The following is a 13,870-nucleotide window of genomic DNA, read 5'->3' on the forward strand; positions in this document are numbered from 1 at the left end:
TTTCTAATGATCAATTAGCCTTTTAAACTGATAAACTTGGATTAGCTAACACAACATGCCATTGTAACACAGATGTGATGGTTGCTGATAATGGGCCTCTGTACGCCTGTGTAGATATTCCATTAAAAATCAGCCGTTTCCAGCTACAATACTCATTTACACCATTAACAATGTCTACACTGTATTTCTGATCAATTTGATGTTATTTTAATGGACAAAAAATTTGCTTTTCTTTAAAAAAAAATACATTTCTACGTGACCTCAAACTTTTGAACAGTAGTGTACATTTGTGAACAGCCATCCACAACAATCAATCAATCTGTAAGGCGCAAAAAGCTAAATTTGAGAGCAGCAGTGTGATTCAATGAGCTATGTAAATATTAATAATAAGTCAAATCCGTATCGCCCGTATAGGCTACACCAATGCTATCGCCCTAACCTCGAAGTGTTTGTTGAAATTGGATCATCTTTGGATGTCATCAGCAGTCACACCATTGAAAGAAATGGCTTGGACTGTAGCTTACAAAATGTCACGTCCTGACCCTAGTAAGATGTAATTTTCTTTAGTCGAGTAGGTCAGGGAGTGACAGGGGGTGTTTTTCTATGTTTTCTATTTCTATGTTGTTTGGGTTGATCTCCAATTGGAGGCAGCTGGTCCTCATTGCCTCTGATTGGAGATCATATTTAAGTAGGGGTTTTTCTTCCTGGGTTTTTGTGGGTAGTTGTTTTCCATTTTGTCAAGTGTACCTGACGGAACTTTGGCTGTCGTTTTGTTGTTTGTTTAAGTGTCTTCATTAAAGTGAAGAAAGGAGCACTCTATACGCTGCGCCTTGGTCCCCTTTATACGACCCGTGTTATACAAAAGCCTATTCCTGTTCTTTTCCCGTGATCCATCAAATGCATTTGGTGTGTCTTTGACTTGTGGTCATATTCCTTCAGGCGGAATAATAAACGTGTGCTTTTTTTCAATGCTGCTTTGAATTTCATTGAAAAGGATTAGGATTACAGTGACTTTTTAAAATATATTTTTTTAATCAGATACATATAACAGGTTACATGCAATCTGTTACTCCCCAACCATGAGCCCAACACTCTCTCTCTCTCTATCTCGCTCTGTTTTTTGCAAATAACATTTCAAATAAAATCTTAGCACAGAGACTACAGTAGAAGACAATTGAGTGTCTCGTGCACAGATGGAAACAGAGTGCATTGTTAAAAAATGTATGAGGGGTATTTTGCTTTGGAGTCTATTATTTCTGTTCAGACAGATTGCTTTTAGTTCTACAGTGATGATTTCAAGGATGTACTATTCAGTGGTTGCACAAGACACAAATGGAAAAAATTGCCTGTTGCATCCAAGAAAGTATTTGTTTTAATATGAATATTTAATCTCGTAAAATACAATAGAATGGGCGAGGTAGAGATTTGTAGAACAAAAAGCCTTTGCTCTCAGTTGTTTTGATTTTTCACTTTGTCTTGAGTGTGTTTAATTATTGAGAAACTCCAAAGTTGACATTGTTCATTTTCATGCCGTCAGAAAATAACTCCAAAACAATAGTACCAATGACTTTTCATGCATAGCGAATCACACTTTTAGAGTTTTGCCTCCACAAACTCCCACTATTCAATGGTGCATCACCAAGTTATCTTTAACTGAAGGGAAGAGCAAGCATGAAAACTGCATTTTACAATTACTTCAACCATCAACTGAAAGTTCAGATGACTCTAAGGGATTTGTGCAACCTTTTCTGACATGACCAGAGATCACGGACATCTGAAAGCATTGTGAAAGGAAGTGGTGCAGCATCCAGTGCCCCCACCTTGGCTGTAAACTCTCAGCCTCCTCCATCATACTCTATCACAAGAAAGGCCTTCATGGCTTTTTCAATAGTGGCTTGATAGAGGCGAACATTAGTTTGTGCTGTGGAGTAGAACGTAAGTGTGTGCCATTCACAACACAAATACTTGACTGTACTGTCCACATAATTTTAGATTGTTGTGTTAAGTTTATGTGCAAGCTTCTGTACTGCCTATTCATATTTATGAGAAATATTGAAAGTAAACATGTTCCATTGTCATGATTGGCAAATTTGAGTTCTCTTTTGAGTTCTCTTTCTGAGAAAAGAGAGCCAGAAAATACATTACATTTTTACATTACATTTTAGTCATTTAGCAGACGCTCTTATCCAGAGCGACTTACAGTAATGAACACATACATTTCATACATTTTTTATTTTTATTTTTCTTCCATACATTGTATTACATTGCATTTGAAAGAGTAGAAGAATAGGCGTGGTGAATCATTGTCCTTCCAACTGCTCTAGTTTGAGGCTCAGGACATACATCAATGGCAATGGGTTGAACAGAGAAGGTTTTGCAGTTCACAGTGAACACTACATAGATGTGCTGAATTCAGTGCTATATCACTCTCAATCCACCAGTGTGATGCAGAACTATAAAATGTGCTATCCATGGTCCTGAACAGTGTCTAGAGCTATCCATGGTGCTCAATAGTGAGTTGAGCTGTTCAGATCCTGAAAAGTAGACTGACACACTGGAATCTATCAGTGGCTTTTCATTGCAGTGAAATTGTCAGCTTTGCTTATTTTTGTTCACTAAGTCGTTCCATTGACTGACTACAAACTTATGTTAGATACTCACAATGAAGTATTTATGAAAGCTGTTGGTGTGTTTTTTATTGGTAAGGTTTTCTTTATTAAAATGGGACTAGAGGATAATGGCTCCCAAGTGGCACAGCGGTCTAATGCTCTCAATCTCAGTGCTAGAGGTGTCACTACAGACCCTGGTTTGATCCTGGGCTGTATCACAACCGGCCATGATTGGGAGTCCCATAAGTCGGAGCACAATTGGCCCAGTGTCGTCTGTGTTAGGAGAGGGTTTGGCCGAGGTAGGCTGTCATTGTAAAATAAGATTTTGTTCTTAACTGACTTGCCTAGTTCAAATCAAATCAAACTTTAATTGTCACATGCGCCGAATCCAACACGTGTAGACCTTCCCGTGAAATGCTTACTTACAAGCCCTTAACCAACAGAGCAGTTCAAGAAGAGTTAAGGAAATATTTAACAAATAAACTAAATAAAAAAATAATAAAAAAAAATAATAAATAGTTAAATAAAGGTTAAATCAAAAATAAAAACAAACGATTATTAGCGTTTTTCCATAGCATATTTTTCTTGTAAAATGCAGTATTAAATTCTTATCAAATTCAAGACCTGTGGTGTCTTTTGGAAACATGATATATATTCCTTTTGAAGTCATGCCATATTTGCACACTAATAATTACAAAGGATATCTCAAAAGTAGCATTTCAAAAGGGAGATTGTTTAAAAAAATGAGACGGGTTGAGATTCAACAAGAAAAATATGGTCATGCCCTAAGGATGAATTTACAGGCATTCTTCCTTTTGAACCAGTGATCAGAGTTCTAGTGTAATATTCATCAAAGAAAGTAGGCCTAACACTGAACGGGTCTGGCTAGATCAAGTCTACTTCAAGGCCTTCAACTAAACAGGGTTAAAGAGAGGGCTAGGATAATTGGATGTTTGACTATAAAACATGAAACATGTTATCTGGTTAGAACTGGTTCTACACGTATCAGACATGATGAGAAACAGATATCATGAAAATTCAGGCCAAACTGCCATTTTACAAGCTGTTGGAGAGCTGTGCTACCAATATATAACATTACTAAGCACAGTATAGCGCCATACATAGAGAACCAAGTTTACAGAAAAAATATTAGAGAAAGACATTGTTTAGGCCCAAGTCGACCACGTTGCAATAACCGGAAGACAAACCATTGGCTGAACATATACATTTTGCCATGCAGCAACATCAATAACAAATGCCTCTAGGAATGAACAAATGCCTCTTCGATAACTAACAAAAGCCTCTTTAGTAATCAACAAATGCCTCTTTGGTATGAAAACGATACCTTGATCAGCTTGCATCTTTGTGGTAACGTTGTGTAGCCTACATCTTAATGATGCTGCTGCTTTCAGTGGTCCTTAACCCTTATTGAAAGTACATGTCTAGAGCAATGTTTCTTAAAAGACTGCATGTTGTTGGCTCCATTTGTGTCACTCTAGAAAAATATTTAGTCAGCATAACCAAGACACATGCGCCACCGTTACTCAATTGTGATGTATGCTGCTTACCACAGTCCATTTTGTGGAAATGCCCTCAGTGTATGAGTAATAAATATTACCTCTCTGCGTCTCAAATGGAACCCTATTCCTTATATAGTGCATTACATTTGACCAGGGCCCATAGGGATACATAGGGAATATGATGCAGTTTGGGATGCAACCCCTGGCTGAATGTATTACACCTAACTCTATACATTTGCCAATGGGGGAAATCAATTCCTTGCTACCCACTTGTGTGGGAAATTGCCTAATTTACCAAATGTTTTATTAGGTATTCCATCGACTGGAAGAGTGACCTGGACAGCTACTTTGACATTGATCCAGTGGAGGGAACGATTTCCACAAACGAACTCCTGGACAGAGAAAGTATCGCCCAGCACAATATCACCATTGTGGCCACCAAACTTAGTAAGTATGTGACAACAGATCGATCACGATTCATGCAGGTGTCACTGTCGCCTTTGTCTTTTGAAATCTGTGTGACGGATTTAAGGTGGTTTTAATCAAGTCAATAGTCAATCTCATTTTGTTTGAGTTGTTTATTGGCAACCGTAAAGTATGATGGCTCCCCCGGAGCTTGTTTTATCAGGACATTGTTTCCTCTGGCCGTACCCACTTTAACTGTCTCTGAAACTCTCTCTCTGTCCATCTCTTCATTCTTTACCCACTCTACCTTTTTAATGCTCTACATTAAAAATGTTTTTAACTGCCTTCCAATTCAAGGTTTCTTTTTCATGATATTTTAAAGAGATTCTCTGGTACTTTTGTATATTTTTTAGCCAGTAGATGTGAAAGTAGAGCTTACGAGCCAAAAATGGTCACCAACAAATTGCGTACTACGTCACATACAGTATGTGCAGATATGTGCACCACGTCATTGCTCTCTCGCTCTGCTGTGTATGCATCTTGATAGATGTCACTCAAATGGCGAGGGGCTGAAGATCATTGGCTAGAACTTGAATTGCTTGGGTAATTGCTAGGGGGCTGGTCCACGTTGGGGAAAATGGAGGGAAAATGGTGCCGTACAGCTTCCAGAAAATGTCTCTTTTAAACTAGGGATGTTGTGGCTTATTAAGGTAAAACATTAATTCTGCTAATAGATTATGCATAAATGAACTACACATTGACACATCCAGCCCAAAGCGGGAGGTTTAAAAAAATACTTACTAGTCGGCAAAGTTCCAGAGCATGTCTTTAAGATCAAAATGGTCTTGCTTGAATGATCTTATGTTGACAATGATGAAGAAAGTCTATGTTTTCAGTTACATCACAAAAAATAGGTAGAGTAAAATATATTCATGATGGAGAGCCCTGCAGTGTTGATTTAAGAGTTAATTTACACTCACTGTAAATTTAAGACCTGCTATCAGACTAATTATATATTTTTTATGAAGAAAAGTGGAGCAAATTTCCAGACAAATAAGCAAATCCATCGTCATCAAGTCATCAAATCTGCTAAGAGCCATCAGAGTCATTATCTGGGAGGCAGGTTGGTGCTCAATCAAAATTACCCACGCTGTATATTCATTAGAACGGACTGTGAAATAAGGGCCATTAAAAGTTGAGCTGCTTTTATCGCCTTGGAAACTGGCATTAGTCACGCGGTGGGTGGGGATGAAATTCTAATTTATGTTTCTGGAGTCATTGGAGTGATGGAGGGATGGAGTGGTGGGGGGTGGAGTGATGGAGAGGTGGATGGATGGAGGGATATGGGTGGGGGGATGTGGAGGTGATAGGGGCTCAGCCATCATACTCAACATGTGAATCAGCGATTGGGGCTCATGGGATCACCTTTTTGCACACATACCTCTCACATCCCTCCATCCTTCTTTCCCCGTTTGCCTGTCAGACTCAAAATACAACAACATACCTGGTGAAGACGGCATGTTACTTTCAGTCATCCCATGCATCATGTGCCGAACAAGCCATGGAAGCTGCAACAACATTTCTGGAGTAGCCTTTCCACCGGCATCTCCACTGCAGTCCTTGTTTGTTTTTGTTTCCTTGACGATGTTGCCGTAAACCCTTCCCCACTTTTGCGAAGAAGTATTTGGGTCGGACCGCAGAGTCTCCACAATCTCCCTCCATGAATTGGCATGCTGGTCTTTATATAATGCATGGCTAGAATTGTAGAGGTGTAGGTACTTCTGTACCTCCTCGTCAATCAATGCTTAAAGTTGTCGTTCATAATCTTAAATCCACACTGAGTTTCAGGCGGAATCAAGAAGAAGAAACTTGCCTCACCCCTACAGTTGACCAATCATGGACAAAGGGGCGTAGACTTCGGCTTCCCTTGATTAAAAAAAATGGTCTGCCCGAACAAAGTCCAAAACGAACAGCCCTTAGCAGTGGTATACAGTGTCTTCAGGAAGTATTCGTACCCCTTGACTTATTCCACAATTTGTTGTGTTAGAACCTGAATTCAAAATTGATTAATTATACAGTACCAGTTAAGGTCCGAACTGTTTTGGCTGGGAAGATGCAGGCGCCTTTATTCCCCTCAATAACACACCTACATTCACCTAGCTTTCCCCTCTGAGGGCCTACATTCCTAGAGAGGCCGTTTAGTTGTGAGAGGAATACACTTGTGTCCAGTGTTTATATGAAACGTAACGGTGTTGGATGCTATAGAATGCCTGGACACGGGGCGTCCATTATAGATAAACCTGGGCTCTCTCTGGGACTACAGTTTTGTATCTCCAAACTTTTGACTTTAGATCAGTTGTGAGACCTTAGAGCCTGACAGAGCGTTATACAGTGGCTACTGTAATGGTCGGTATGGGCCATGTGTGAATATTCTTAGATGTGTGTCTGTCTGTGTGTGTGCTATGTTTTGTTATGCTCCCACTTTGTGGATTAAAATCGGATCGGAGGCCAAACATGCATAAGGGGCTAACAGTGATAACAAATTATTACAGTACCAGTCAAAAGTTTGGACACACCTACTCATTCAAGGGTTTTTCTTTATTTTACTATTTTCCACATTGTAGAATAATAGTGAAAACATCAAAACTATGAAATAACATATGGAATCATGTAGTAACCAAAAAAGTGTTCAACAAATGCTAATATATTTTATACTTGAGATTCTTCAAAGTAGCTACCCTTTGCCTTGATGACAGCTTTGCACGCTCTTGGCATCCCAGGACACCAAAAGGAAAATATTTTTATATATAAAATTTTTTTTATGTTAAGCTGACATAATATAATTGAACGTGCTAAAAACGAATGTATACATAAATAACTGCATTTCTATAGCTTCCAAAATATTTTTTACACCTTTGGGGGGTAACCAAGATGGAGGCGCAGTGGCTTCAATACAGTGCCCCCTATATACCATCTAGTGTATATAAATCATTGGATAGGTTGAGGTTTCCCTTGCAGTTTCATGAATGAGAGAAATACCATTTAGTGACCTCTATTTGATTCTAAACAGTCTATAATATAATAGGTCTACAACTCATGCTTCCTGAAAGGATACAATGCACCTTTCATAGAAAATAGTTGCTCATTGTTCTGCGTCAGAGGGCCAAGAGAAAACCAGAGGATCTTCAGATAAAATATCACAGGGAGGGAGAGGGGAGAGAGAGAGACAGATGCACAATGTTCAACATTTCTGCCAGAGGAGTATCAGTGTTAGTGGTGGCGATCAGTGCGGAAAGCAGCAAATCCCATACTCAGTGTCATTTTTTTATGTGAGGAAGATTGCTTTTTCCATCAAGGTCGCACACAGGTCTCTGGCTGAGCCCTAGCTGCATCTTCAATTCCCCTGTGGAGGGGAGGAGGGCTATCCACCGCTCCCTTTCCTATAAGCCTGCACTGCAAAGCATAGCCTATCCCCCCACTTCAAATCCATAAAGTTTACCTTCATTTCTGCCTCTGAATACAAAGAAGACATTTCCCCCTTGTGCCATAGCTGTATAGAAATATTGTTTCAAAAGCAGAGATTCCGGTAACTGCTCCTCTAGGGAGCTTTGACAATGTCATTAATATGTGACTTGCATTTCAACAGCAGTTTAAGCTGGAGCCCATAGCAGAAGTCTGAGGGAGAATGGTTTGCACAATCTGTACACAATGAATGGGTAGAACCAAGTATAGCTATAAACGTTCAATCATACTGTGTTTATTGTTCATGGAATATAGTCTTCTGTTTTTATAATCCTCAAAGAACAGATTTATTTAAAGGTATTGACTTTGTATTTATTCTCCAATATATGGACACTATTGAGGAATACACCAGGCATCTGAGAATCCTAAGACTGCAGTGCATTATACAACCACATGATGTCAGGGTTGTATAATAAATAGGGAATTGTATAATCTAACACCGTTTTCCCTCTTCTTACACTAACTAATCCATAGGCAAGCACAATGAAACTCATTAACTAGAAGCATTTGTAATTGTTATGCTCATTGTTGTTTGTTGTGTGATTTTACTCCTCAGATAGCCCAGTGCTGACCAGTAGAGTGGCTGTCACCATTCATGTACTGGATGTCAATGAATTTGCCCCTGAACTAGCGATCCCTTACGAGAGCTTTGTGTGTGAAAATGCCAAAGTAGGCCAGGTAAGTGAGTGTGTGTATATGAGTCCCAAAGGCTATCTCCCAAATGTCACCATATTCCCTATGTACTGCACTACTTTTGATCAGGGCCCATTGTGGTACAAAGAACCATTAAACATGAATATTCAGCTGTACAATATGCTTTAGATGTTTATTTAAAACCAAATAAATCATATAAAACAAAAGCCCATTTCCATGCATATCACTGGTATCATTGTATCAGAGTTTTGCATAATGCTAAAACCATCTGCTTTATTTCAGCTAATGGAGGGGTAGGGCGTGCTTTGTTCACCAGCAAGCAAGTGTACATTCAGATGACTTATTTGGATGCAGGGGAGTCTCTGCATGTGCACATTGTTAACCACCCGTGCCTACAAATTAGCATATTAGCAAACATCTACATGCAGTTAGTGTGCCGACAGAGAGCTCCTTTGGGGATTTACCAAATAGCTAGAAAGACTTTCCGTCACACACTAAAGATGCATTATCCTTACTTCCCATTGGGTACAAACTGGTTGAATCAATGTTGTTTCAAAGTAATTTGTCAACAAATTGTGATGTGGAATCTACTTAGATATTACATATGGATTTTTAAAAAAACACTGTGTTTTGAGGGTAAAATTTCAACCACAGTATTATGTCAACATGGTAACTAAATTTCAATATAGAAAAACCTTGTATGAAATATATTTAATTTGTACCTTTAGAACAACATCAGATCTTTAACATTATATCCACTATCAGAAAATTAACAATAGGCTGGGCAGCACCTCCTACTGGAGAATTGATGTATCTACAGCTACACTTTGGTCTCCCATCCAGGGATTTAACCAAGCCCAGTTTAGCTATGATATCACTGACTTTAACCAATGTGCTATAGTGAGAAGGATTGTTGAGAGATCACTTACAAACTAAATAGATTCATTATTGCTATTTAAGTCATTCCAAAGGGTAGGTTTAACAGAGCAAATTCCATGTGACCATACTTTATCACTCATGTATCATCAATAATAGTATTTAGACCAATATAGCATTAACAATGTCATCAAAAGCTATTGGTTCAATTCAACCTAAACCTAAAAATAGATAATACAATAGGCCTAGGGTTTCAAATGTAATGATATTTAGTGATATTGAATTGTGTTTGTTTGTCAACGCAACCATATTTCAACATTTGCGGGAGATGTATCATCTGCTTGGATAGTTCCATCTGTGCCACTGGCTATAATTCCAGTTTTTCTACAAATTAATAAATTAAACGTTGGATTCACGTCTCCATCTCAACCAAAAATCAAAGTTAAAGAATAGGGCTAAATCATATTACTGTTAATACATTTAATATTTGATTTGATTTAGTCCTACTCTTTAAACTTATATTTTTGGTTGAGATGGAGACATGAATCCAACAAATCAATTATTAATTTGTAGACAGACTGGAATTAAAGCAGGCTAAGTCAGTGGCACAGATGGAACTATCAACACAGAAGACACATTTCCTTCAAATGTTGATATTTTGCTGCATTGACAACCAAACACAATTCTATATGATTTTTGAATTACACTAAATAGCCTATTAACTTGTCGACAAGTTAACAAATTATATGTTGGATTCATGTCTCCATGTCTCTCTCAACCAAAAATAAAAGTTTAAAGAATGGGATTAAGCCAGTGGCTCAGCTGGAACTATCCAAGCAGTAGATACATCTCCTTTAAATGTTTCTACTTCATTGAGTTGTTAACTAAACACAATTCAATAATATAGCTGCAAGCAGCATTACCGGGGTTTAAGCTGTGGACCCACTTTGACACCATCAAGACAAATTGGAAACATTGCCCTAGGATGAGCTACTTACGCATTCCTTACCTTGATTACCAATTAGCAGAACTCAAAATCATACAGATCATGCAATAATCATTTATTGTATTTTGGACAATTTTTTTTTGATGTTGGCTACTTTGAAACAGAACCGCTGGACAGATCGGCACCAAATGTAGTATACTGCTCCAAAAAATAAAGGAAACGCTTAAACAACACATCCTAGATCTGAATGAAAGAAATAATCTTATTAAATACTTTTTTCTTTACATAGTTGAATGTACTGACAACAAAATCACACAAAAATAATCAATGGAAATCCAATTTATCAACCCATGGAGGTCTGGATTTGGAGTCCACGAAAACCACACTACAGGCTGATCCAACTTTGATGTAATGTCCTTAAAACAAGTCAAAATGAGGCTCAGTAGTGTGTGTGGCCTCCAAGTGCCTGTATGACCTTCCTACAACGCCTGGGCATGCTCCTGATGAGGTGGCGGATGGTCTCCTGAGGGATCTTCTCCCAGACCTGGACTAAAGCATCCGCCAACTCCTGGACAGTCTGTGGTGCAACGTGGCGTTGGTGGATGGAGCGAGACATGATGTCCCAGATGTGCTCAATTGGATTCAGGTCTGGGGAATGGGCGGGCCAGTCCATAGCATCAATGCCTTCCTCTTGCAGGAACTGCTGACACACTCCAGGCACATGAGGTCTAGCATTGTCTTGCATTAGGAGGAACCCAGGGCCAACCGCACCAGCATATGGTCTCACAGAGGGTCTGAGGATCTCATCTCGGTACCTAATGGCAGTCAGGATACCTCTGGCGAGCACATGGAGGGCTGTAAGGACCCCCAAAGAAATGCCACACCAAACCATGACTGACCCACCGCCAAACCGGTCATGCTGTAGGAAGTTGCAGGCAGCAGAATGTTCTCCACGACATCTCCAGACTCTGTCATGTCTGTCACATGTGCTCAGTGTGAACCTGCTTTCATCTGTGAAGAGCACAGAGTGCCAGTGGCGAATTTGCCAATCTTGGTGTTCTCTGGCAAATGCCAAACGTCCTGCACGGTGTTGGGCTGTAAGCACAACCCCCACCTGTGGACGTCGGGCCCTCATACCACCCTCATGGAGTCTGTTTCTGACCGTTTGAGCAGACACATGCACATTTGGGGCCTGCTGGAGGTCATTTTGCAGGGCTCTGGCAGTGCTTCTCCTGCTCCTCCTTGCACAAAGGCGGAGGTAGCGGTCCTGCTGCTGGGTTGTTGCCCTCCTACGGCCTCCTCCACGTCTCCTGATGTACTGGCCTGTCTCCTGGTAGCGCCTCCATGCTCTGGACACTACGCTGACAGACACAGCAAACCTTCTTGCCACAGCTCGCATTGATGTGCCATCCTGGATGAGCTGCACTACCTGAGCCACTTGTGTGGGTTGTAGACTCTGTCTCATACTACCACTAGAGTGAAAGCACCGCCAGCATTCAAAAGTGACCAAAACATCAGCCAGGAAGCATAGGAACTGAGAAGTGGTCTGTGGTCCCCACCTGCAGAACCACTCCTTTATTGGGGGTGTCTTGCTAATTGCCTATAATTTCCACCTGTTGTCTATTCCATTTGCACAACAGCATGTGAAATGTATTGTCAATCAGTGTTGCTTCCTAAGTGGACAGTTTGATTTCACAGAAGTGTGATTGACTTGGAGTTACATTGTGTTGTTTAAGTGTTCCCTTTATTTTTTTGAGCAGTGTATATAGCATCTATATATGCACATCTTAAAACACAATATGACAACTATAAGCCAATAAGCTTGCATTAATGTTTTTACCTGTCAAGCAGTGCCATCATGTGGCCATACTTTACAGGTTAGCTAGACACATATCCCTGAGCATATGTGCCAAATTTCATTACTCTGAGTCTAACAGATCAGGAGATATAAACATGTGCCTGGTGTAGCACCACAGTATGGTCGATCTGAATGTGCTTAGATATGTTGAGTCTTGTTTGGTACATGTGTATCAAGTTTTGTTACAATAGAAATATCTGTGTCAGAGTTATATGTATTTATGACCAAGACCATGCCCATGTCCATGTTTATTGGTCAGTAGAGGCCATTTTTCTTGAGATGCTATCCTGGAACCCTTAATAAGCAATGTCAACAAGTACACATTTTGAGGTTACTGTAATTATACATTTCGTCTTATGTAGCTAATCATATAAAGTGTGCATATTCAAGATAGCATGCATAGGTTGTCGCAGGTCTGTGTAGATCTTCACCTTTGCGGTAATAATCTGTGCAGAATCTCAAACTGCATTGATCACTTGCACCACGTACTTTCAATGTATTCTGAACTGCAATCAAGGTAATTTGGTTCCACTATTAGATGAAGCACAGTGATAACAAATTAATAAACAACATATCTGAAATTGTATTCCCATTTGAACTTTGCTGTGCTTTTAAATGTTTTAAAGTACAGTGATAGACATTTGGGTGACAACTAAGCCAGAAATCAGAAACAAACTTCTTGAGTGGGTGACTATAGGTTAGAATTTTATTGGTCAAAGTCTCAACCAAATAATGAAGTGGTGTGCCGAGTGGGTTATGCCTTGCTCAATGAACCTTTATTTTTATGATATATTAGTTACACATTTTTCAGAGCTAGTGATTACCTCTTTTTTTTCACCACTTCTAATCTTGACCTTAACCCTATAACATTAGATCTAACTATTTTCAGGAACTCTAGTACTAACCATCGCCAAGATGTACAATTAACTTACAGTAGCCTTTCTTCTCCCTCAGAGAAGAATATCTGTTCCGCTCCATGCTTTCCATACTAGTACTTTTAACAGCAAGATTCCACCAGGTGTTACTCACAGCTGGTTGGTAATAAAGAATTGCAGGTCTTCTCTTGTAAGAGCCCATTTGATGATTAGCCCCCCTCACATTGCCTGCCAAAGAACAGACAAAGCACTTACAGTACAGTACAGGTATTCTGAAGCAAATCATACTGTGTAGCAGCAATGTATGTAGTTCTGTCTTTGAGCTGTTCTTGTCTATTGATGTTCTGTATTATGTCATTCTGTATTATGTTTCATGTTTTTTGTGGACCCCAGGAAGAGTAGCTGCTGCTTTTGCAACAGCTAATGGGGATCCTAATAAAATACCAAATACCAAAATACCAAATACCAAAATGCCAACCTCCCCTGAACAGTAAACCAGGGATGTATTCAGGTGAGAAAAACAAGAGATACATATTTCCATTTGAAAGCAGCAAGGAAGGCTACGCAGAAGGCATACAGTATGCCTTCTTTAAACAGAGATGTTT

The 13,870-nt window shown here is 39.5% G+C and overlaps 1 protein-coding gene across 1 annotated transcript in view; it reads left to right on the top strand.

Moving 5' to 3' along the window:
* The window catches only part of LOC115195871 (cadherin-12-like), a 203,963-nt gene that overhangs the window by 172,626 nt on the left and 17,467 nt on the right, over nt 1–13,870 (top strand). Inside the window, exons 8-9 of the mRNA XM_029756192.1 lie at nt 4,440–4,576; nt 8,613–8,734. Of these exons, the coding sequence (XP_029612052.1) occupies nt 4,440–4,576; nt 8,613–8,734 (259 nt within the window). The remainder of the gene's footprint in view (nt 1–4,439; nt 4,577–8,612; nt 8,735–13,870) is intronic.

The sequence above is a fragment of the Salmo trutta genome, chromosome 6, assembly GCF_901001165.1.
Source record: "Salmo trutta chromosome 6, fSalTru1.1, whole genome shotgun sequence".
Lineage (NCBI taxonomy): Eukaryota > Metazoa > Chordata > Actinopteri > Salmoniformes > Salmonidae > Salmo > Salmo trutta.